The sequence below is a fragment of the Tamandua tetradactyla genome, chromosome 5 (assembly GCF_023851605.1).
Source record: "Tamandua tetradactyla isolate mTamTet1 chromosome 5, mTamTet1.pri, whole genome shotgun sequence".
Taxonomy (NCBI): Eukaryota; Metazoa; Chordata; class Mammalia; order Pilosa; family Myrmecophagidae; genus Tamandua; species Tamandua tetradactyla.
In genome coordinates, this window is record NC_135331.1 from 34,980,958 (window position 1) to 35,006,475 (window position 25,518).

The 25,518-nt window shown below is 49.4% G+C and overlaps 2 protein-coding genes across 11 annotated transcripts in view; both read left to right on the top strand.

Moving 5' to 3' along the window:
* Positions 1-11,197, top strand: part of KIAA1671 (KIAA1671 ortholog) — a 189,306-nt gene extending 178,109 nt beyond the window's left edge. For all 10 annotated transcript variants that reach the window (XM_077160676.1, XM_077160680.1, XM_077160679.1 and 7 more), the window contains 5 exons: positions 1,417-1,591; positions 2,465-2,589; positions 5,769-5,911; positions 9,049-9,131; positions 10,483-11,197. In XM_077160676.1, the coding sequence (XP_077016791.1) occupies positions 1,417-1,591; positions 2,465-2,589; positions 5,769-5,911; positions 9,049-9,127 (522 nt within the window). In that variant the 3' untranslated portion in view covers positions 9,128-9,131; positions 10,483-11,197. The remainder of the gene's footprint in view (positions 1-1,416; positions 1,592-2,464; positions 2,590-5,768; positions 5,912-9,048; positions 9,132-10,482) is intronic.
* Positions 11,198-19,275: 8,078 nt separating this feature from the next.
* Positions 19,276-24,831, top strand: CRYBB3 (crystallin beta B3). Its single transcript, XM_077159126.1, has 5 exons — positions 19,276-19,350; positions 20,832-20,950; positions 22,282-22,414; positions 23,297-23,439; positions 24,568-24,831. The coding sequence occupies exons 1-5, from the start codon at positions 19,276-19,278 to the stop codon at positions 24,731-24,733; spliced, it is 636 nt and encodes a 211-aa protein (XP_077015241.1). The 3' UTR covers positions 24,734-24,831.
* Positions 24,832-25,518: the final 687 nt, after the last annotated feature.

Below are 25,518 nucleotides of genomic sequence, written 5' to 3' on the forward strand. Positions count from 1 at the left end.
GTTTCAGGTGCTTCCCTCCAGCCACTCCGATACACCATAAACTAAAAAGAGATAGCTATATAATGCATAAGAATAACCTCCATGATAACCCCTCGACTCTGAAATCTCTCAGCCACTGAAACTTTATCTTGTGTTATTTCTCTTTTCCCCCTTTTGATCAAGAAGGTTTTCTCAATCCCTTGATGCTAGGTCCTGGCTCATCCCAGGATTTCTGTCCCATGTTGCCAGGGAGATGTACATCCCTGGGAGTCACGTCCCACGTAGGGGGGAGGCAATGAGTTCATTGGCTTTGTAGGCTTAGAGAGGCCACATATGAGTAACAAAAGCGGTTCTCTGGGTGCCTCATTTTAAGTAGGCTTCACCTATCCTTTGCAAGATTAAGCTTCAAGGTGGTAAGCCCCAAGATAGAGGGCTCGGCCTGTTGATTTGGTTGTTCCCACTGCTTGTGCGAATATCAGAAATTCCCCAAATGGCGAAATTGAATATTTCCTCCTTTCTCCCCATTCCCCCAAGGGGACTTGGCAAATACTTCTTTATTCACTGCCCAAATTACTCTGGGATTCACTGGAGCATCACACTAACCTGGACAAACCAACAAAATCTCACGCCCTATTCAAGATTCCCTGTACTTACTGTGTTCAGCTAAACTGACCATACAATTAAATTAGGAAATGCACTACCCAAATTTTAAATTTCACACCCAATAAACATCTCTCCCTTTAGTTTCACACAGAAGTTGAAGCTTTGAAGTATGGATGATATCATCCTTTACCCTGCATTCTGGTCTGCTTTAGTCCTATCTGCATCAGCTTCATTCGTATCTCTACTCAATCTGATCAGTTTTACAGCTTTTTCAGCAGTTCCTGTATGGGGTACTGCTGACTTGCATAGTTTCAGAGCTCTAACTCCAACCCTACCCCCCCCCCCCCCACACCTCCAGGGACATTTGTGATCTCAGCCCTATCACTGGAGAAACCGTCACTTTGACTCCACCTGCCTCTTCTCAGAGTGTGGGTCATCTGGGAGGCTAGGAAATGAATGCCTGGTGCTTGGTAGGACTTTGCTTCACTTATCCCACGTGCGCCTTAAATTGTTGTGGGTAGAGGAGGGTGAGAGCCTCTCAGCTCACGGACCCTGTGCTGAGTGAGAGACAGGGAAGGCATTTCCATTCATCATGTACCGCCTATATGCTGGGGACAACCCAGCTTCACGGTCCCATTCAACCCTTGCAGTCAGCCCGCATGGCATGTTCCATGGAGAAACCCGCGTTTAGGATGATTAGATTACCATTAAAATATGGAGATGTTGGCCCATGGATCTCCTTAAAGGTATCTGGTGGATCGAAGAGGCTGTGTAGACCTCCCCTAATGGATGGTCCCCTTACTTTGTCCTTCCTTCTCCCCACTGCCCCCAAAGCAAACCTCAGTCCTCGACTCAAGTGCCCTCAAGACCCGTGTGCAACTCAGCAAGAGGAGCCGCCGCCGGGCCCCCATCTCCCACTCCCTCCGGCGCAGCCGACTCAGCGAGTCCGAGAGCAGGTCCCCTTGGGCGGAGGAGGCCAGCAGCAGGTGGATGTTCAAGGACTCAACAGGTACGCCCCACCCTTGCTCCTCCATTGACCAGCAGGAGCTTTGGCTTAAATACTGGGAAGACCTTCCTGGCTCTGAAGGCTGTAGGATATCAGAACAGAATCCCATGGCAGACTGTCATTTCCCATCCTGCGGAGGTGAGCACTTCCTGAACACAGCCCAGCTCCTTGATGAGCTGGGGGTCTCCAGAGGATCAGGCCTCGCCTTGTCCATTCCATACACACCCCTGTCCACTCCATAGTGTCCCCGCTGGTATCCAGGTCTCAGGGTGGTTGAAACCCCACACCATTAACTCCTGGGCCACTGGGAAGGGACAATCCAGTGCCCCAAAGTCTCTTTCTGGGACAGCCCAGCTCACCCATGAAACTGAGGCATGGTGATGGGGTTGAGTCCTGAGAGGGGAATTCAGTGGGGGTAAGAAAAATGGCTTCCCCACTCAGTTTTGGGGCAGCCCTTCTACAAAACACACAGAGCTCTCTCCACTCTCTTCTGAGAGCACTACCCCCAAAGCATTGTTAACTGAAAGCATCTCAGTCTGTTTCCTGCCTCTCTCTGCCAAAGGTTTGCTTCTATTTCCCTGACTTGGCACGAGTCAGGAGCCCAGGAGGTGGGTCTGTTCGTGCCCTCTCCCAGGAGAAAACCCTGCCCTGCCTTACTGCCAGTATCTTCTGGCAAGAGACAGAGTTGTGAAATGGAGAGAGCCTGAAAGTAGGCAGACCCAGATTCATGCTCATCGTATGTTGGGGTCACAATTGCGTCCCTACAGGGCTGCTGGGAGGATGGCAGGGGGGATGCAGTGCCAAGCATCTGGCACATAGTAGGCCCTCCGTAAAGAGAAGCACTCAATGACTTCAGTGCCCTTTTCTTTGCAACAGAAGAGAAATCCCCCAGGAGGGAAGAGTCCGACGAAGAGGAGAAGCCGTCCCGGGTTGAGAGGACACCCAGCAGCCATCCACAGAGGATGCCCGTGTTCCCCGGCGTGGATCCGGCTGTGCTGAAGGTACTGACCTCTTGTCCAGAGCCACCCAGCAGCAAAGAGAATGACCCCATGCTTCTTTCCCTCCCTCCCTCCTTCCTTCTGCCTTCTTTCTTTCCCTCTTTTCCTTCCTCCTTCCCTCCCTCCTTCCTTTCTTTCTTTTTGTCTTTCTTACTTTCTCTCTGTCTCTTTTTCTGTGTCTTATTTCTGCAAGAGTCACAAGAGTTTGCAAAGACATAGACAGCTCTTATGTACCCTTCCCCCTGCTTCCCCCATTGAGAATATCTCACACAAGCCCAGTCCCTTGTCAAAGCCAGAAAACTGGCCCTGGTGCCAAACTATGAACAACACTGTTAATTTACGTGGATTTCACCAGTGGCTCTGTGTTCCTTAACTTCCACTCTCCTGTCTCTCCTCAGCCCCCAAATCTGCTGCTTGATTGGTCTCATGGCCAAGCCTCAGTTTAGCTCATCCATAAAGTGGGCTGATAATATGGCACCCACCTGAGCTGGGCATCAGGGACGCAATAGTGAACAAGGCCAGCCTCCTGCCCTTGCCTGAAGGAATTTCCACCTGCTGGGCAACAGAGAGGCTGGCACATAAAAAGACCATTTCAATACCAAGAAGGACATAAGTCAGCACCAGAGTCTCATGATTCGACTCTCTCTTGAATTATATAAGAATCCCAACTGTATTTTAGAATCCTTGTGGAATGGGCTGGGCTGGTCCTCTCCTTCCCACCCCCAGCTCTGCCAAGCATCTCCCACATACCTGGAAAGGAAATGGCATTTAATTTTAGCAAGGAAGGGGACTCTTTGCCCCCATATTCTATGCCAGGTACTGTGCATTTGCAAACTCACATTATGCCCCCAGGAACCCTGCAAAAGGTCGTTCTTTCCTCCCATTTTATTGAGGAAGAAATTAAGGTGGAGAAATCTGGGTTGTTTGTGAAATTTCTCAAGTCTTAAAATTCTATGCAGGCAGTGTAAACCTCCTGTGTTAGGGTCACGAGTTTATAGCTTCTTTAGTAGATAGGAGTATTGTTTTTCAGGTCTTTTTCTTGCAAGAATAAGAAGTCAATAAAAAGTGCTTGTCTCTGTAATTTATTATACAGACCCTCGATACCAAGCATGCTGGAACCACTAAGCCAGAGGTTCTCTGACTTTGAAATGAAATCGTACAAGACAGCTTAGCTTAGAAGACAAAGAAAAAGTCCTGGTTATAGGGGGAACAGGGGCCCTGGGGCTCCCATCTGGACTCCCCAAGGTAGCTCCTGAGGCAGCTCCCTGCATCCCTGAATGCAGCTTGAAATACACTGCCCTCTATGAAAATGAGGCTTTTGATGTCCATTCGTCCCTACTCACTCCTCTCCTCCAAATAGCCATGTCTGCTCAGGTTGTTCTCTGCCGCAGGCAGCACCTGGCAGCACTGGGCACTTGTTAACAGTGGAAGGGTGCTGGCCGAGGTTGTATTGGGAAGAACCCTGGGTTTGGAGTCCTTCGGGCCTGGTACAAATCCCACTTCTTGAAAGCTGTGTGACTTTGATCAACCTCTGAGCCTCAGCATACTGCTCCGTAAAATGGGGAGAACCAGTATCTACCCTGAGAGGAGTCTTTTGCATGTAAAAATGAGCTAACAAATGCCAAGCATCCAGTAGAGTATGAATAATGGACGTTGGGCACATGGAGATGTCAGGTTTGTGATGATGATGAAAATTTCTATTATCTCTGGGGCCAACCCAGCATTGCCAGAATTGCTGCCACCCTAGCTCTCCAGATCCCCCCCACAAGCGAATTTCCTTTCCTTTCATTTCTTTTTATTATGGTAACATGTATATATATAATATAAAATTTGCCTCTTTAACCATGTTTAAATGTACAGTTTAGTGACATTAAGTATTTCACTATACAACCATCACTGTCAACTAATACCAAAGCTTTTTCATCACCCCAAAACCAAAACTGTGTACTCATTAAGTAATAACTCCTCTTTCCCCCTCCCCTGGCCCCTGGTAACCTCTAATCTACTTTCTGTCTCTGACTTTACCTATGCTAGGTATTTCATAAAAGTGTTATCATTCTGTGCCTGGCCTATTTCATTGAGCATATCATCAAGGTTGATCCATATTGTAGCATGTATCAGAACTCTGCTCCTTTTTATGGCTGAATAATATTTCATTTGCTGTGGATATACCACATGTTGTTTATCCATTCATCTGTTGATGGGCGTTTGGGTTGTTTCCACCTTTTGGCTATTGTGACTAATGCTGTTGGAAACACTGGTGTCCAAGTATGTATTTGAGTCCCTGCTTTCAGTTCTTTGGGGGATATACCTAAGAGTGGAATTGTTGACTCATATGGAAATTCTTTATTTAATTTTTTGAGAAATCACCAAACCTTTTTTCTACCGCAAAGGTAATCATTTTGCTTTCCCACCAACAATACATTTTCTCCACCTCATTTTTTTTTTATAATAGCCATCCTAGAAGACGTGAAGTGGTAAATCATTGTGGTTTTTATATGCATTTCCCTGATGGCTAATGATGTTGAGCATCTTTTCACATGCTTTTTGGTTATTTGTATGTCTTCTTTGGAGAAATGTCTATTCAAGTCCTTTGCCCATTTTTAATTGAATTGTTTGTCTTTTTGTTGTTGAGTTGTAAGCACCAAATGGAATTTTGTGTCTACCACTTTAAGTTATTTCATTCCCCAAACACCCTCCATAAATGGGTGAAAATCCATTTTCCTATGGGAATGTAGCATGGTCAAAACCTTCATTTCATTTATGTGGATATAGGAAAAAGTAAAAATATTTCTGGACCTCATCTCTGAGATGAGTCCACTCTCTCCATCTCGGGATTCTAATGAAATTAAATGAGATGGCATGGCAAGTGCCAGAACACCATAAATAGTGACTTTTTGGCAAAAGATAACTGTCTCCATTTGTGTGTCACATTTCCAGGGGGTTGTTATTATTTGAGCTCAGTGTTCAAGGGTGGCTGCTTAGAACGGGAGCCTGACTCCCATTTTTCTCAGCCCCTGAGGTCAGACGGCATCTCCCCACCCCACTTCCCCTGTTTTCTGCCTAGTCTATAATGACTCTGGGGCCTGCTCCTTTTCAGAGGGCTTGCCGTGCAGTGACAGTCCTATGCATGGGCCCCTTTCCCAGACCAGTCTACAGACTCGCCTCTCTTCTCTCCCCAGGCTCAGCTGCACAAGAGGCACGAAGCAGACAGTCCTGGAGAGACCCCCAGTTGGAACTCCCAGCCCAAGAGCCCCAAGTCCCCCTTCCAGCCTGGGGTGCTGGGCAGCCGCGTCCTGCCGTCCAGCATGGAGAAAGACGAGAGGTGAGGGAGCTTAAGGCAGGAAGGCCCCTCCCCTCCCAAACTCAGGATGTATTTGTGGCAAACGTGTTTGAGTAGGTTTTAGAGCTGAATGGAAGGGGAATTTCAACTTTTTTTCTTCTCTAGCTGCAGAAGCCTTGTTCAAAATGAACTCTCCATACTCTAATATCTAAAGAATACAGTGGGGGTGGGGAAAGGGGGCTAGGAATCACTTCCTCCATCCTCCCTGATTCCACCCGCATGGAAATCCAGAGCCCTGCTGTTGGGAAATTGACTGAGAGATCCAAGCCTCTCAAGAGAGAGGTGAAGCTAAAGTGTTCTCTCTCATCTTCCTCTCCAGGAAAGCAACTTTGTCTCCAGAGAACCCGGAGATGTGGGAAGGTGGATGGAAGGGCACAGCGAGGTTGCACAAGCTTAGTTCAGTTCAGGTGCCCTCAAGCTTGGCCTGTTAGATGCAGAGATGAGCATAGCAGCGTTATTGCCCCATTGGGGCTCTCAGACCAGGTCATTTCAGCAACTTAGGGTGGAGGTTAAGAGCTGGGCCCTAAAATCTGACTACTGGGGTTTAATCCTAGCTGTGCCACCTAAAAGTTACATAACCTTAAAAAAAAAGTCACTTGACCTCTTTGAGCCTCAGTTATCTCACCTGTAAAATGGGTCTTGCTAACCATCCTGACTTCCCAGGGTCGTTGTAAAGATGAAACGAGGTAGTGTGTGTAAAGTCTTTGGCAGTGGGGTTGACACGGGAAAGTGCTCACTGAAGGATAGCTGGGATTCTTATTATGATTTACCTCTTCATGTGTAAAATTTAGCATTTAATCATGATGCTAGTGTTGCAATAGGGTAAGTGCTGTGATAGGTTGACACACTGCAGCCTGCACCTCAAATTTGGCCTAAGTCTGTTTTTGTAAATAGAATCTTACTATAACACACCCACATGTGTTCATTTTCATACTGCCTTTCACACTACAACTGTAGCTCCTTTCATACCACACGTCCGAGTTGAGAAGTTGCAGCAGAGACCGTATGACTTGCAAAGGCAAAAGAATTTACTATCTGGCCTTTCAAGAAAAAAACTTGCTGACCCCGGTTATAGAGGAAAGACTCCTCACCCAGACTTGAGAACATCAAACACAATGTCAAAAAGGCTTTGCAGAAGCTTTGCCAAGTGTGGACAGCAAAAACACAAGATGCAGTGGAGTCATAGGAGTTTTGAAAGTGGCTCTCAGGGTTGAGGTTTTGAGGGTGGAGGAATTCTGAGAAGAAAGATGAAGAAAGAAGGAGACCTGTCGCTAGGACTATATAACTGCCCAACTTTGATCCCCTTTATATATATATAATAATGACTAAAAATAGAGTATTTTAATGGATCAGAACTCCTTGGACATTTTTCATGATGTAGTTTACGTGATGTTTATTTTTCCTGAACTATTGAACTTAGTTATTTTTATACCTTTGTGTGAAATGTATGATGGTGAATTGTATTTTTCAGTCTATATGCTGCCTTAACTAAATATGTTTATAGTAAATCCATTTTATTAAAAAGCAAAAAAAAAAAAAGGCTTTGCAGAGAAGGAGCTGCCCAAGCTGAGTCACGATGGGCCAGTCGGCTTTGGCTGGGCGAAGGGGCAGCGTGAAGGTTCCCAGGGCACGAGGCCTGGTATGCCTGGGAGCCGTAGGCATTGCACATTCCCAGGGCATGGGACAGGCTGGGAGAAGCAGTGGGACAGGAGGGGAGAGAGAGCTGGGGCCACATCTGAGATGGTACCACCCTTGTTCCGGGAATGCCACAATTGCAAGGCCAGCTCCAGAGTCCTGGGGTGCTCTGCGTTCCTCCCCCGCTGGAGAAGCTCCCAGGCCAGAGTCCCAGAGGCACCTTGAAGGCCTGGCCTGTGACTTCACCCTCAGGCAAGGCTTGGCTGAAGTCTGGGGCACCCTAGACCCCTGTCTGCCCAGGGGGTCTCTCCTACACATCCTCATTCCCAAGGCCTCCTGGGCCCCCAGGCTGTAGTCACCACTTCCCACCACCCCACCACCCCTCTGCAACCGGCCAGCCCATCCCTGAGCCCTCCAGGTCTGCAGCCTTGGGAACTTTCTCTGAGATCAAAATAAGTCCGGACCTGTGTATGCTTCTTTTTGTTTGCATGGGCAGGCACCGGGAAACCAACCCGGGTCTCCGGCATGGCAGGTGAGAACTCTGCCTGCTGAGCCACTGTGGCCTGCTGTATGATTGTTTTTGACTGCAAAAGTAGAACCTATCTAGAAAATATTTTAAAAATTAAAGCAGGAAAAAAATCCATACTCCTACACCCAAAGACCACCACTGTTGATGTTGGGTATCATTCCTTCCGCTCTATTTGCTTGCTTTCCATTTGTTTGTGACATAGTTGATATCACAATGTCTCTGTGCTTTTTCCTTATTACGTTTCATGTTGCATGTGAACATTTTCTCATCCCACTAAACAGTCTTTGTAAGCATGATTTTTTCCTTGGAAAAAAATCTTAAGAATAATGATTTTATTGTTTTATTTTTATTAAAATGATACATTCTTACTACAAGAAATTCTGACAACATAGAAAATCAAAAGAAAAGTAAAAAAAAGACACTCAAAAATGTTACCATTTAGATGGTGGTGACCCAAGAGCATTCACTTAGAGAGACTTCATTGAGCTGTGCACATAGGATTTGAGTACTTTTCTGCGTGTTTATGTTGTACTTTGATTTTATAAGTTTAAGATGACCTCACCTCCCCAAAATAATCAGCATGAACATTTGGTAAGCATGCTATCCCTCAGTGTCTTATGGGCATTTACATGGATAGGGCAATGGAAGGGTGACTGTTTGGGTGACAGAGAGATAGATGGGAATAGTTTTATATAAATGTGATTTTTAATAGCTGCAGAATATTTCATAGAATGATGTACCATGATTTATTCAACATCCCCCATTGCTGGGCACCTTGGTTAATCCTTCCTTCCTGTTAAGGTGAGCATCGTGGCCACCTGTGAGTACCTGGACTTGGGGTGTGGGGTGGGGCAGGCTCGTCACAGAGGATGGCGAGTCTGGCACCGCAAAGCCCTACCCACAAGAAGCCCTCAGTCTAGCTCATGCCTGATGCTCCCTGGATTTGTGGTTTCAGGTCAGAAGAGCCCTCTCCCCAGTGGCTAAAGGAGCTGAAATCCAAGAAGAGGCAAAGCCTGTATGAGAATCAAGCTTGACGAGGTGAGAAGGGGCTCTGGTGAGGAAACCTGTGCAGAGCCTGCCATCCAGGGAGCAGGGAGCCTAGGCAGGAGGCAAAGCTTCAGTGATTTTGTCCTAGACAGAGAAGCTACAGAAAGGGGAGAGGGGGCGATAATCTGTTTCCATTTAGGGAAAAAAACAAAGTTGGGTAGCCTGGGATAGATCAAAGGCCCTGAATGGGAAAATTAAATAACTCAGGCTCTGGGCTCATCCACTTGCCCAGCCCTGTGTCTCAATCCCCTTCTATAAAATGAAAGGGCAGGGGCATCTACAGGAGTTTTCATTTAATCCATATATATTCAAATGCTTATGTGGGCAATGTATTCATGTAGAGCCTGTGTAACTAGAAATTAATTTGTGAATAACTATTATTGAGACATCAAACATTTTAGATACTCCCTGGTTTAGGTTCCAAATGACCTTGAACCTCAGTTTCCTCATCTGTAAAATGGGGTGACAGTGCCCATGTCACCGAGTGATTGTGAGGGTTCAGTGTGAATGCATGTGAACTGTGGGGCCGAGTGTCGTGCTGGCAGTCCTCAGAATAAGGGCACATGGTGCAGGCTCTGTAAATATCAGCTTGGACATGATTAGCGCCAGAGACCCACTGTCCCTTATCCTCAATCCTGAAATGCAAAAAGCTCTGAAAACAGCTTTATAACTCAGTCCAACATGACCTGGACGGACATAATGCTATTTGTACTCTTTTCCCTTCCCGCACTTTATATGAATATTCACAGAGTATACTGCAGGTTCATAATGAGCTGACTGTGAGGTTTCGCATAATATACGTGTATCTATTCGTATGTTGCTTTATATATGTGTGTGTATGTGTATGCATATATATAATAGGTATGTGTATGTGTGTGTATGTATATACATATATATATATATATAGAGAGAGAGAGAGAGATGGATAGAGATATAGAGATTTAGATAGATATAGATAAAACTCCAAAAAAATTCTAAATTCCCAAACAAATCACTTCTCAAGGGTTTCTGATCAAGATTCATAGACCTCTGTTTATCCTGTATTCTGCAGGAGTGAGAGCTCATATGTCTCCAGCAATCCATTTGAGGAAACTTAAGGTCAGGACCAGGTCTGGAACCCTGATTTCACCCTAAACTGCACGTTCAGTCCCCTGTATCGGGGTTCCCATCACCTTCCTCTCCCAAACCCTCCCCAGAACACCTCCTCCCCCCAGCCCCCAGACCATCGCTGATGGGTTTGGCTTTCAAGGAGAATATCAGAAAAGGTTTTGAGGCCGAATCTTTGAAAGAGGTGGGGCCAAATGTTCTCACTGCTGAACGAAGACTGTCCCTTTCTCTGCAGACAGGGCACGCTGCCCACGTCCAATTAACAGAAGCCTTAACCGACAGACCCCGGAGAGGAGGCCGCGCCGCTGCTGTCCCTACCTGCACAGTGCTTATCTGCCTGGGGGCCGCCCACCTGCCGGCGGGGGGTGGGGGCGCTGCCCCGCAACCCCCACCCCTGACAGATTCTTCCAGATCAGGAAAGGAAGGCCACCCTGCCACAAGCACTTGGACTCTCCCCCAGAGAGCAGCCAGGCTCCCCGGAACGTCCATGCTGGTGGTTGTGTACTTGAAGCAAAAAGCTGCAATTCTAACCACCGTAGACGTTGTCAGCAGTTCCTGGAAAATCAGTGCAAAGCTGCACTGCCTCTCTGGGTTCTGAAAAACAGCCCAAATTGGGATCGCGCCTCTGCCCCCACATCCCGGGGCAGGTCTCCCTTGAAAGGCCATTTCCAAGGAAGATCAAACCATTCAAATGTTTCCTGCTGTACCCTCAGACCAAGGCAACACCCCCGGATCGGAGTTTCTGATTGCTTTTTTTTGTTTTTTTGGCAAGTTGCTTCCTCCCCCTCAAAGAATCAGCAGTTCTGATTTTTTTTTTTAAACATCCCATCTTCATTCTCCTATTTATCCTTTTGGTGGGGCTGCTGGCATCCTTGGCCTGTTTCATTGTAAATCATTTTTGTTTGCTTTAGAAGGTGATAAAGCAATAATTCAGCCAATTTCCTTTGAAACTTGATATGTTTATATGTTTTTATGTTAAGGGATGGGAGGGGAGAAGTGTGAATCGTTTGTTTTGAAGTATCCAATCACCTCAGGTTATCTTATCCCTAGTTTTTTACAAAAGGCTCGTTTGTCACCCTTGTATATATTTCCCAATTTCTTTTCATTTGAACTCTGGTTTCTATGAGGTGACCTTTGCCCCCTGGCCTCATAGGTTCACTAGACCCACCCAGACAATCTCTCTCTTCTACCAGGGTCTTTTTTAAAACACCCACCTGGGCTGCAGACTCCAAATTGGCCTCAGAACAAATGCATGAGTAAAGGGTATTTTCTCTTTCTTCTCACCTCTTTCTTCTATTCCTGTAACTCCACCTGGCCAAATGCTTTTTGGGGTTCAGATTCAGGTAAGAGGGTAGCTTCAGATCAGACGCTCTGGGGAGAAGTGCCAGCTGCTAGATGATGAAGGGTAAACTTGCCTTTGTCTTCTTTTTTTTCCTTGCTAGCTATAAACTCATTCCTAGGAATCTCTGAGACCTCCTGTGGCCTCCAGGCACTCTCTACACTGTCCTTCTTTTGGAAAATCCGCAACACCAGCCTCCTCCACCTCTGATGTCCAAGGCTCCAGCAAACACCCCCCGACTTGCTTGACTGGCCCCCCACCATGCCTGTAGTTTGTCCTATACTCTGTGCCAACCTTGCCTGGGAGACTGCCATAGGTGAGAAATATGCCTAGGCAGTTCACGGGGAAGCTCATAACTGCTGAGGGGTCCCGGCGATGAATTTCCTAACAGACACAGGCACAGCACTGGCTGGATGGGGGTCACTCCTCCTCCACCCAACTTCCCAAAGGGGAGAGTCTTTCATGATAAATTCCATTATTTGCAAATGGCATCAAACTATGGTTTTGTTCTTCCTGGTCACCTCTCCAAGAGTCTCCATGTGTCCTCCTGTCTCTTCTCCCCCTCTGTTATCTCCCTTCTCCACATTTTCACCTTCTTGGAGTTGAGAGGCTGGAGTCAGCAGCAATCTCCAGTTTTGCCAAAACGCTGTGCCGTGGGTGGTAGTGGGGAGAGCGGTTCAGCACCACGGACAGCGGCTGCCGGGTGTTTCCCACTGAGCCCTGTTGCCCTTACAACCTGTCATTAGCTCAGCTTTTGCAGCCGGACACCTCAGGCATCTGCGTTTGGACACTGATAATCGTTTGTATTTTGATCATTCCCTAAGTTAGTAATACGTTCTCGGTGGCCACTGGGGTTTTAAATGCTCCAAGGACTGCTTTAGTTGATTTTTTTTTTAAGTTCTAGTTCATGCTTTATAACAATTTTCATGTGGTGGTTTTCGAAATCAATAAGCCCCCTTTCAAAGACACTCTCCTAGTATTTCAACTCCAAATTCTTTTCTTGGCTGCTTCTTTCTTTCCTTCAGGTGGGAAGGCCATGGTAAAGGACCTGTTCCGTTTGGTGAATGCATTGAGACTCTTCATGCAAACGTGTGCATTCTTAATTAGTCCTGTCTTAGCCCAAGCATCTCTGACAGGAAAGGACACTTGGAAATGAGACTGACCTAGTGACCCTTTGCCTAACCGCTCACACCTTGATTAGAAATTAAACTCCATTTAATTTTCTTGAAACTGACTGGGGCAAGCCCTGGAAGTCCTTGCCCCTCCTTTTATTTTTAGCAGCATCATCTCCTCCAGTACTGCAAATCAAATGGGTTAGGAGCAACCCCTTTGGTGCTTTCTATGACCTCGGAATCCCCCTTATGATAAGTGCAATGAAGTTAGAGGTAACTGATACCAGGGACCTTTGCTGGTATGCAGCTTACCTATTTCTTCTCCTCTTCCTAAACTGGGTGAGCTCTAAAGAACTAAGCAAGGTGTCATGTGCTGATTTCTTGAGTATGCCTGGAGCCTTCTTTGGAAATCTATTGTCTCCTAAACTAACTTAATATGCCTTAATCATTTGTGTGCAATCATAAGTCACCTGCTCCCAGCACTGCCCCCCGCCCCCAACTCTCCTTCCCTGGGCCTTTGGTCTCCTTAAATGAGAGTCTTACAGAATGCAAACTCCCACCCATGTACCATCTCTCTCTCTCTTCTCTCTCTCTCCTCTTTGCTCATCAGCATTTTGGCCACTTGTCATTTCGTAAATCTGTTTCATTTACCCCTCCAGTAAATATCCTTCTTCATCTTGCCTGATGAAACAGAGCCTTTTGGGCTGTGAAATTCCGTGGCAAGGAATTGAAAATCATTGTTGTGGAGAATCCCTCAGTTCTGCCGGAGAAGTCCTGGTATGAGAAATCACGGTGTCTAGAATGTTGGAAGTTGCAAGTGAAGTTGACCTGACAGCCTCAGGTTGTCCAGGATTCAGGGAAACGACAATCAGGTGGAGGTGTTTTCCATGGGCTGTGAGTTAGGTCACATGCTTTCAGACAAATGTCTTTTCCTTTGTGCATCCCAAGATGTGAGGCAGGCTGCAGGGCCTAGCTAAGGAGAGAGGCTAGACGTGGGCAGAAGCCTGAGGCACAAAACCTTAGATGCTGAGCTAGAGGTTTGGAAAATCCCTTAGCGTGCCGAGAGCTGCCTTGCTGGTTTATTCTGCCAAGATTTTCATTGCTCTGGGAGTCAGGCATAATTTCAAAGCTGAAAATCCACACATGTGCCATCTGATCACCTCCAAAACGAAACACTTTCTTAAAGGTGATTCGGCCTTCACGGAAGGCAGTTAGCCTCTCCTTCACTGCTTGTCGCCCCTCGGACCCACGCAACCCTGTCCCTTAACACAGGAAGCCAGAATCACTGTTGCCTTCGTGTAAAGTGGGATTCGGGGCGAGCTTTGAGAGGAACAGCAGAAGTGGGGGATAGGCTCCAACCACTGAGAAATGATCCTCGTCCCCTAATTTAAAAGCTAACACGGTGGCAGGTCACCACGGCAATCGAGAAATCTTCTGGCCTCTGAATGTGCCTTCTCCCTCCCCACTTCCCCTCTCATTCCACCATGTGTTAAAACAAAGTCCCATGGTCTCGGGATTCCTTGGGGTAGGAGGGGCAGTATTGAGGTGGAGGGAGGCTGGTGAAGCGGACAGGACCCCCACTCTTCACCCGGAAGGGAACCTGCCTTGGGCTCCATCCCCTTAGGGCATGAGGGAGCCAAGCTTCTGTGCCCAGAAGCTCCTGAGAGTCACTCACTGGCGTTCTGGGCTCATAAAGCCACCGATAAGGCAAGTAGACATCGTATGCAGGGTCTCAGCCAGGCTGCGTCGCCTATGGCCCCATCACCTCTCCAGAGTCTTCTTTATTTCATGGGTTGATCTCTGCCAGAGGGTAGGAGGACAGAGGCAAGAATCCAGGCTCTCTGCTGGGGAAAGGCAGGCTGAAGTGTCTAGCAAGTTAGCCCTGGATGGAAATGGACTCCTCTGAGCCTCTCCCCTTGGCCCTCCCAGAACCCGCTTCCTAACATAGCTAACTTCACACCTGGTGCCGGACACTTTTTCCCATGACTTAGGCCGGCCCTTTCTTGACAATCCCTGGCGGCATCTGGCAGCATCTCGTCCACTAACGATTCTGCTGTCTAAAGACGAACCTGAGCTTTTTAATGATCTCACTCCACATAGCCTTAGAGATCCTGTAAATAAGGGACTCACAAAAGTAATATATTGTGTTATGGAAGATAATTTTATACTATGTTGTTTCCTAAATCAGACCAATATCCTAGAAGTTACATACTTCTCAGATGATTGTGACCCTGAAAATGCTTTGTAAGATGGGAAATATATATATAAAGAGAGTATATATTTTCCTAATCATTATTCTGGGTTCCTTCCTCAGATATCTGAGTCAGGGTAGAAAATGAACTCAAGTTCTTTGCGTAAGAAAGCTAAGCCTCCTGCCTGCTGGTGTTCTTGGAATTGCCTTATGAACTCTCAAGCTCTCGAAGTTTGAATGGAAGGCAGACAAGAAGCACTTTATCCAACCCCACCAAGAATTGTGACTGAGGACTCATCTATAAAAGCCTATATTTTTCATGTTAAAAGGAAAGGGAGCTTCCTGGACCCCACAGAGTATTGGATGTCTACAAGTGCTTTTATATTTTATAACTGTAAAAAGGTTTCATATGCTCAGAGGTGCAATAGGAAAGCTGGTCGGCCACAAGGAAACAAGATGACCTTTGCATGAACAAGTGTTTGCATTCAGACTATGAAAATAGCAAATAAAGCTTTGATGCAAATTGCACCAGAGGCGTTGGTGTATCAATGTGTGGCTGACTGCCCACAGGCACAGCCCCTGGCCGGCTGAGTCAACCCTTGTCCCTGCCGAGCCCCGGGTGGGGAAGCAGGAAGGGGCGGCTGTGCCCTGGGAGAGAATGCCCCACCACAATGGGAAACTGTGAAATCATGGCAGAATTTCAGTTTACTCTGACGCGGGGTTGGGTCCTCATTCCAGCACTTCCTGGCTGTGTGGTAGCTCAGAGCCCTGGTTCTCAACCAAAAACGTATTGGGATATGGACATTACTGGGTGTTCTAGTTTGCTAGCTGCTGGAATGCAACACACCAGAGACGGATTGGCTTTTAATAAAAGGGGATTTACTTTGTTAGTTCTTCACAGGAAAGGCAGCTAACTTTGAACTGAGGTTCTTTCTTATGTGGGAAGGCACAGGGTGATCTCTGCTGGCCTTCTCTCCAGGCCTCTGGGTTCCAACAACTTTCCCCGGGGTGATTCCTTGCTGCATCCCCAAAGGCCTGGGCAGAGCTGCGAGTGCTGAGATGAGGAATGCTGAGCTGCTTGGGCTGTGCTACATTGGGCTCTCATTTAAGCACCAGCCAATTAAGTCAAACATCATTCACTGCAGCAGGCATGCCTCCTAGCCGACTGCAGATGTAATTAGCAACAGATGAGGTTCACGTACCATTGGCTCATGTCCACAGCAACAGAACTAGGTGTCGTCACCTGGCCAAGTTGACAACTGAATCTAACTACCACACTGGGCAAGAGTTTAAGGTAGTGGTTTTCAAATGGGACTAGAGGCATTGTCTAGAAAAGCTTTTTGGTTGTCACAAAGGGGGTGGGTTCTACTGGTTGCCACGGGGCAGGGATGCCACACAACATCCTACAATGCACAGGACAACCCCCCCACAACAGAGACTTGTCCTGCCCCAGACGTCAGTGGAACCAAGGTTGGGAACCGTGGTTTGAGGGAATGTGCCCAGAATCCGGTGGGAGAGACTCTACCTGCTATGCTGTCCCCACCTCCATCTTCCTTCCGATACTCCTGGCAGGTGGCATCTTCACCACAACGTAAGGGGTCAAAACCAACTCTGCTTCCCATGACCTCCACAGAAAGTGGTCCATTCCTTGATGTTCACTAGATTCCACAGGGAATCAAAATAATAAAGTAACAGACACTGTGCTGAGATGCCTTCAGCATCTCTCTATAACTCGCCTGGAGAGAAGTTTCTCCATTTACGAACGAAGAGAACATGGCTCGGACATCTCCAGGAACCTCCCCCAAGACATCATACAGGTCAGTCTGAGGCCAGCGTTCAGCTGTCGCCCCCAAAACCCTGCCCCTGGTAGATGTGGGATCCCTGGGTTTTAGGTCAACTTAAGGATTTTTTTTAGCCAAAAACAAACAGCAACAACAACCAAAAAAACACCTGTTGCTTGAATGGTTCATTCCTTTACTCCCTCACTACTTTATTCATTCAGTGATTATTTATTAAGTACCCATCCCAGGCAAAATTATACATTGCTTGACACTTTAAAAATGCATGAATTGAATAGTACAATGGGGGCTCGGGGGCAGAATTCTCGCCTGCCGTGCCAGAGACCCGGTTCGATTCCTGGAACATGCCCCCCAAATAAATAAACCAAAATAATAAATAAATATGCATGAATCCTTTTTCCCTTGGCCGTGAGTAAGCTGACGGTGGCAATCACCTTTATTTCTATTGTGGCTAAGTGCAGGGCCGTGGAGCAGGCCACACCATCCTCCTCTCCGTTGCATGACCCTGGGTGAGTGACTCCATCTCTGTGAGTTTGGTTTCACCATCTACAAAAGAGGGATCTGAATTCCTCCCTTAAAGGGGGCTGGGAGGGTGAAACACAGCCCGCACAGCTGGCACAGCGGCTCGCATGTAGCCGGTCTTCAATAAACTGCAGCTGTTATTCTTACCTGCCTTCCGTGGGGAAGAACTAAAGCTGGGCATCTGTACCAGCATCCCGTGGAAATGCCTGGCTAGATTTACACCCAATTTGGAGGTGATGTGTTTGACTTAAAATTTAGGCCACGTGGCACATGGAAAACTCACTTTGAGGGATTCTGGGGCCCCCTCATTAGGAGAACTGGAGCTTTGCTAAGGGTGTTGTGCACTCCGGCAGGAAGATGGTGGCACCGAGAAACCGCAGGATGGATTTGGGGGGCTACAGGAGAGCCGTGCACCCCAATGCCCCCCCCGCCACCCAGCATCATCCAGCTTCCCACAAAGCTGATGAGGTCCATCTGTCCCCAGGGAGTCACCAGGGGCCGTGGCTGAGGAAAAGGGGCTCTGAGGCCGCCCTGAAGCTGCTATTGGAGTGAAATGATCCGGAGAGGATCGGGAGGACAGGGTGCTGCCTCAGCAGGCCAGGATGTGCTGGGCTGTCAGAAAGCACCCATAAATAGGACGCTCCTTCCAGGGGTAGGCTGAGTCTCCTGACGGTCCTGGTCGCTCTGTTCTTCTTCCTGAGGCCACAGCAGCAGGTTCATTCCAGGATGGGTGGTTTGGTGGGGAGGCAGGAGTTACCCAGACCTGGGCGAGCGTCAATGGGGCATGCCCTGCTGGCTCGCTGCAAATGCTGGGATTCACGTAAGAGTTGAAGCTGAGCGAGAGGACCCGAGATGGTCTCTGAGCCCAGCGTGGGGTGGAGGAGCTGGGGACTAGCATGGTCTGTGAATGCTTAGGCATGTGCTTGGGGCCGGGGTCTCTGAAGACATCATGCATGAGAAAGAAGAGGGGAAATTGGGGGCAGCCTAGTTCCCCCAAGAGCCCTCCATGAGCTGGAGCAAGCCCTGTCGCCTGCGGAGGCACAGACATCCCACAGGCTTTTCATGCATGCAGATGTCACACCTCCTGCATGGGCCATGGCTGTGCAGAGCAGAAGCGCGTGCCAGAGAGCCGTGTGTGTAACGGGGTGTTCGGGGGCATAAACGTGGTGCCTTTTGGACAACTGCAGATGTCTGGAATGGGCAGGTGTGTTTGTGTGTGTCTATGTGTGTGCATGCTGATAAACTGGAGAACCATCCTCATGTGTCTGCCCATGCAACCATCATGAGAATCCTCAGGCGTGACTGCAGGAGCCTGGTACGTGTGTCACATCTCCGTGACAAGGACGGGTGACTGTCTGTGCCTCTAAATGTCTGGTGCATAGTAAGTGCTCAACACGTGCTTATGGAATGAATAACTGAGTGCATGGAAACTGGGCTGGAACAGGTACCTGAGGACCTGGTTCTGTGTCATGCTTTCTCTAGCTGTCTGTCTGTCTGTCCATCCCCCACCATCTGTGGTCTCCTGGTTCGTCCCATTACCCAGCGCAGGGCCTGGGCCCGAGATGGTGCTCATGAATCTTTGGTGAGTGATGGGATAAATGAACCAAACTGGAACTGCTGGAACGTGAGGTGGGAGTGGCCTCATAGATGAGGCCCCCGGAGCCCCTCTCTGACCAGGGCCCAGAGCGGGCGTGTCCGCATAGAGCTCTCAGAACCCTGTTTGCAGTTGCAGCCAGGTAGGGAGGAAAGGACTTTGGAGTCAGGTCCAGCCCCAGCTGCTTCTTCCCTGCATGCCTCGGGGAAGTGGCTTTCTTTCGCAGGACCTCTGGGTTCCCTTCTGTCAAATGGGGGTCTTGCAGTGGCAGCCCCAGTCCACGTGGTTCATGCTGGGTGTGCAGTGGGTGTTTGCTGAATGACTGACCAACCGTAAGTGGTGAGGTCCAACCGTGTCCCACAGACAGCAAGGTCCTATAGCCCTTCCTCAACTCCAGATCCACCGGGCTTCTCCCGGGGCGGACCTGGCGACGCATTTCCTTTGATTCGAAGGCAGAGGTGCTCCTAGGAGATGGCGGAGCAGCACGGAGCGCCGGAGCAGGCTGCAGCTGGCAAGAGCCATGGAGGCCTTGGGGGCGGCTACAAGGTACTGGTCAGGGTGGAGCCAGGGGCACCAGGGCCAGGCTGCCCTTGAACCTGAGAGCACAGCTTCACGGCCAAGAGCAGCCGCTTAGGAAGGGAACAGCAGCCCTTCCAGCCAGGCCTGGAGAACAGAAAACGGCTCTGGCTGGGTCCCTCCCCCGCTGTGCATCATCCCTCCTCTCTCCCCTTATCTGCAAAAGGAGACTGTTCACAAGCACCCTGTCTGCCTCAACAGGAGCATGGAGGCTCTGGAGTTTCCGGAGCTGTGGCTTCAAGCTCTGACCTCGGTCCAGTTCCTTGCCCTCCTACAAAGGCCTCAGCAGCCTCATCTTTATGGCCCCAAAGCTGATGTGAGAGCTGAATGAAAATGCTATTCACGTGGCCAGCTAACACAGGGAGGTGCTCAAGAAATTGAGTTCTACTTCGAATTTGTTGGCTTTGCTCTTTTGAAAGCATCCCTGGGGGCCTGAATTTGAGACAGGATCTGAGGATAGGTGGACTTAAGGGGACAAATAGGGGCAGGGGCATTTTCTCAGAATGTTCTGGTGCCTTCAATGAGAATGGATGAGGCCAGGCAGGAGGCTGAGGGCAAGGGCAGCGAAGAGGACTGCCTGGCTCTGAGCATGATTCTCCAGTGACTTGGGCAAGCCTTGCCCTGCCTGCCCCCTGATTTCCTTGTAGGAACACCGCAGGGTCAGAGTAGTGGCTTCTAAGGCCACTACTGGTGTGCTAGGAGGTGGCAAATCCCAGAGGCAGCTGCCCACTGGGAAGGTGTTCCTACTGTCCCTTGCTGCCTCCTTTTGTCATCTATGGGCTTCAATGGGCGAGAGAAAAGAGCTAGTGAAAAAGAGTGAATCCCAGGTCCTCCATTTAATTTGCTGTGTGGCCTGGGGCAAGTGACTTACCTTTTCTGATCCTCTCTGGTTCATATAAAACAATCAATGCAGATTTCTCCTGGGCCCTTGTACAATGACAGTTTGTGCTTTCAGGCCCGTTTCTCCCAAGCCTGGGGCAGGTGGAAGGCTCAACCCAGAGGGTGCAAATCGATGTTTCAATTGTCCTGCACAAAGTTTTATTTTAATGGGGAAACGGAATCTTAAGGAAAAGACGCAGTTCTGGCGTCTCTTAAACATTTTGAAATGGGGTCCGTGTTCCCTTATGACCAGAAATGATTCCATTTCCCCACAGTCCACTCTTGGGTCACTTAACCCTATGAGGTTTCCGGCTGGCCCCTGCAGTTGCCTGAGTTGCAACCCCTGGATTAATTGGTTGGAAGTTCCCATGGATTAATTGGTTGGGGAGGGAGGCATCCCCACAATGGCCACCAGGTGGCAGTGCAGGCCTGCAGCGTGCTAACTTCAAAGCAGACCAGACGGAGAAGCTGGTACCTCCTCTACCGCCCCAGGGAAGACTCCACCCGGCAGAGGCAAGGGCTGGGACTGGGGGCCGGTCCCGGGCGGGATGCTCAGGACGCTGGCCTTGCAGGTGACCGTGTACGAGCTGGAGAACTTCCAGGGCAAGCGGTGTGAGCTCTCTGCTGAGTGCTCCGACCTGACGGACAGCCTGCTGGAGAAGGTGGGATCCATCCAGGTGGAGTCGGGGCCGTGAGTACCTGCAGCCCAGCCCCGCCTCCCAGCCCTGAGTTAGGAGGGTCAGGCTTGCGCTCTCCATTGGCTGTGGGGTCTTATGGAAACTCTCTTCCCGTCTCTCGCCTCAGTTTCCCCATCTGTAAAAGGAGGGACTTGAAGGATTCCAGAGAATCCTCTAGTGCTGTACATTTCTGTAGTGAAGAGCAGGGTTCCGTGGAAAGGGAACAAGGCTGACCAACCCCGCACCCAGCCCCGTGCCTGATAAATGGTACTTAAAAATATAAATAACAGTTAGGATCAAGTCAAATGGTGCGTTACATTTGTTTACGGAATAAGTCCCTTATTTAGAATCTAGATATTCAGTGTTTATTAATAGAAAACAAGTTTCTGACTGCCAAAATTAAATAAATACTGCGTTTATTTAAAAACAAATAGAGTGTGCAAGGGTAGTTCCGTGGTAGAATTCCTGCCTATCATATGAGAGATCCGGGTTCAATTCCTGGTCCAAGCTCTTCCCAAAACACAAACAAGCAATCAAAAAACAAGCAAACAGAAATTCAACAAATGGTGCTGCAATAATGGGATACTCACATGGAAAAAGAATGAAATGTGACCCTGCCATACAGCCTGCAAAAAAAAAAAAAAAAGATAAAAATAAATAAATAGAATAGGATAAATAACAATCATAACAGCTAAAACTTAGCGTAGTGAACATTTAATATGCACTGAATCATTGAGCCTTCACAATAGCCCCAGGGAAGAGGCCCGTTCTTATTAGCCTCATTTCACAGGTGAGAAAACTGAGGCCCGGTGGTTAATTGTTCTGTCCAGGTCCACACGGCCAGCAGATGGCCAGGGCTGGGGGCTGGGGGATGGCTCTTGATTGTCACCTTCAGACTGAACGTCTGGGCTCTGGCACTGGCCATCTGGGTGATGGCAGGCAGGGTGCTTCACACTCGAGGCCTTTGTCTGCTCATCTGTAAAATGGGGATAATAGTGGTACCTGCCTCAGCGTTTTATGTAAACAGATAACAAAATAATCATAACAATAACAATATGAGGAAGGAAAGGAAGATGAAGAGAAGGTGTGCCAGGCCTTATGCTCAGGGCTTTTCTGAGCCTGTATCCAGAGGCTGGACAGACAATAGTTTCTCAGGGACCTTTTCTGACCCAGACGCTCAGACGGTTCCCAGGATGTCCCAGGGGCTCGTTCAGTAACAAGCGCAGGACCTGTGGCAGGGAAGGGTGCGAAGTCAAAGACCAGCAGTTCGCGGGCCAACCCCTCACTAGTCCTGGGTCCTGTCTCAGCTGCAGCTGAGATGACCCCAGCCTCTTGCCTCCCCCAGGTGGCTGGCATTTGAGCGCCGGGCCTTCCGTGGGGAGCAGTTTGTCCTGGAGAAGGGGGATTATCCCCGCTGGGATGCCTGGTCCAACAGCCGCCACAGCGACAGCCTCCTGTCCCTCCGGCCTCTGCACATTGTGAGTGCAGCCCCCGCCCCTTCAGGGAGCTCCGAGAAGCAGGGCATGCCGGGGGCTGCTCAGCCAAGCTCTTTTACCAGCTCGGCCAAGGGCGTGACCCCTGAGGACTTGGCCTGGGAGGGGCCTTCCTATTTCCAACCTAAATGATGATGTGGGACAAGAGGTTGCGCCGGGCTTGGGGTCAGGTTCACATCTTGCATGAACCACCCCGGAGCTTCCCTTTGTAACTATTGCAACCCCGAACCTCACAGTCCAGTTGTGGGTCAAAGAAATTGAGTCCAGAAAATAGCTTAAAAAAATAAGTTTGAAATAGCTCAAATGCTTCACTTGCATTTTGCAAACACCTGGAAGGGGCACACTGCACAGGGAAGCTTTACCTCTTCTCTCCCACCTACGGGGCCCCCAGCCAGCTGCTCCAGCCCTTTGTTTGCATCCCTGTAGCCGACTCCCACTTGAGGGCAGTGGAAGAGGGAAGCTGAGTCCACCTTAAATCAGAATCCACCTTAGAAAGGAGGGATGCTCAGGCACGAACAGTTTTGGCTTCCTTCCACCCGCTGTGGGCCTCAGTTTCCTCAACTGTTAAATAATGGGCTTGAAGGAGACCCGAAAGCCCCCCTCCTGGTTTCATACTCTGTGGCTCTAGGATTCCTGATTCAACCAGCTCAGGCAGAAACTCCCGAGGCCCCATCACTCTGGCAGCATGTTGGGGATGGAGGAGTTTCCTGGGTCTCTGCATCACTCAGTTAGCAGGTTTGGGGGTGGGGGTGATTTGTTTGTTGGACTTCGGGGTGGCTCACTGATTCTTTCCTGCATCTGGAGCCTCCTTGAGCCCCCATTCGGGGTTCAGGAGCAGCCGGTTCACCCCACTGATGTTGCTCCCAGGATGGTCCAGATCACAGGCTGCATCTGTTTGAGAACCCAGCTTTCAGCGGCCGTAAGATGGAGATAGTGGAGGGCGACGTGCCCAGCCTCTGGGCTCATGGCTTCCAGGACCGCGTGGCGAGCATCCAGGCCATCCACGGGACGTAAGGGACACAGCCCAGCCTTGCCCCTGTCCTGCCTCTGGCTCCAGACCCTCTCCATCCACAGTTTCTTACATGGCTGGTGTCTGCGGCTCCTCCAGACCCAGAGGGACCATTGAGTCAGCTGCCCCTCCACCCATCCCTACCCCCCAGCCCCCAGGATGAGGATGTCCCATTGTTTGCACTCCTGGGCCATCAGGAGTTCCAGGCAGCCTTGCCTTGTAGAAAGTTTTTAATTTTTTATTTCTTTTTTTTTTATCAACTGAAATCTGTTCTCCATGCTTGTCCCTACCTGAGCCTTCACTCATTTTCTGAACACCCCCAGGCCCTTGAACTGATTCTGGGGGTGGGGGTGGGGTTTGTTTGGGCTTGGTCCCTTCGCAATCCTGCTCTGTTTTACTGGGGGGTCCAAGATGTATGTAGTTCTTTAGGCATGGCCTGATGGTAAATAAGAGAGCAAGTTCATCACCTCCTTCCTTCTAGGTTTAATATCATTGTTAATGCAACCTTAGGTTCATTTTCCCTTTGTGAGTGGCTTCATCTCACCTGGGGGCTTGTGATCTGGGATTGAATTTTGAGAGGCACCAACTCCCCCTGATGATAATTTATTCAACAGATTTTTACTGAGCATCTACGTCGGGGATATAGTAGAGTGCAAGCCCCTTCCCTCAAGTCTGGCAGGGAGACAGACAAGGAAATAGGTGTTCCAATTCACTGTGAGCAAGGTTGTAATGAGAGATGCACAAGGGTCTCTGGGAGCCCAGAAGAGATGCTTGAGGCAGCCTGGAAGAGAAGCCCTCTGATTGAGGTGTAAAAAATGGGAGTGAAAATGGGGGAGGGATGACGATGAGGTTGGGAAGAGGATTCCAGGAAGAAGGAACCGTGTGTGCAAAGGCTCAGAGACCTAGCAGTTTCGAAGAAAGCAGGATGAAAGTGCCTTGAGCACAGGGTGTGAAGGAGAAGAAGTGAGAGGTGAAGTTAGCCATGTTTTGGGAAATATCTTATGAGCAGGGCGAGGAGCCTGGACTCATCCTGAGGGCACTGGGGAGCCAAGGAGGAATTCAGGCAGGGGAAAGAGTGTAGCTGGAGGCAGGCTCACCAAACTCACCCTGAGCTTGGCACCTCCGGCAGGTGGGTCGGCTATGAGTTCCCCGGATACCGCGGGCGCCAGTTCGTGTTGGAACGGGGAGAGTATCGCCACTGGAACGAGTGGGATGCCAGCCAGCCACGGCTGCAGTCCGTGCGCCGTGTCCGTGACCAGAAGTGGCACAAGCGAGGCTGCTTCCTGAGCAACTGAAGGGCGACGGTGGTCCGGCCCCACCCCCCGGGGTCAGCTCGGACAAGAGGAGTCTCCAGGCCTGGGGCGACAAGCGGCCTGTCCCCCCTTCCCTGGAATCTGCCCAATAAAGCCTGGGGTCAGTCCCACACCTGCCATGCTCTTCTGAGTCACTCAGTGTCGGGGTGGGGCGGGGACTGGTGGGGGGCTGCTGGGAGGGGGGCTCAAGGATTCTGGGGCTTGGGGGGCTCTGAGAGCCCCAAGAGAGGGTTGAGAGCTGTGTCCATTCTGCAGGCGCTACTTCTTTCCCGTGGAGCCGCGCATGCCTCCTGTCCTGATTTTCTTTCTGTCTGTCTCTCCGTCTGTCAGTCCTTCCAGCTATCCATTGATTCTCTCTCACTCCCTCCATAATCCCCTCCCTCCCCCCACCCATCCATTATCGTGTCTGTTTCCCACTCTGTCCATCCACCCATCAGTCTCTTTCCATTAATTCATTCAACAAATGTACAAGTCCTGAGGACACAACAGAAGACGAAACAAAGTCCGGCCCTCAAGGAGGTCACCTTCTATGGAAGAGACAAGAAAAGACAGAAACCAGCAGATTTTGTGTATAATGGCACATAATGCTATGTGCTAAGAAGGACAATAAAGTGGGGAAAGGGGGTTGGAGGGGACCGGGGCGGCAGGCCAGGGACAGCTGCTCTCAGGAGGTGACACTGCGGCCGAGGCCTGAATGCGACATGAGACGACCCCAGGCTCTGGAAGAGCAGGCGTGAAGACTCCGAAGCAGGAATGTGCTCTGGTGA

Bases quoted from the DNA above. Each gene is read 5' to 3' on its own strand.
- CRYBB3 (XM_077159126.1), top strand. From the start codon at position 19,276: ATGGCGGAGCAGCACGGAGCGCCGGAGCAGGCTGCAGCTGGCAAGAGC. The intron at 22,415-23,296 runs GTGAGTGCAGCC...TGTTGCTCCCAG, and splicing joins CCCTCCGGCCTCTGCACATT to GATGGTCCAGATCACAGGCT. The intron at 23,440-24,567 runs GTAAGGGACACA...CACCTCCGGCAG, and splicing joins ATCCAGGCCATCCACGGGAC to GTGGGTCGGCTATGAGTTCC.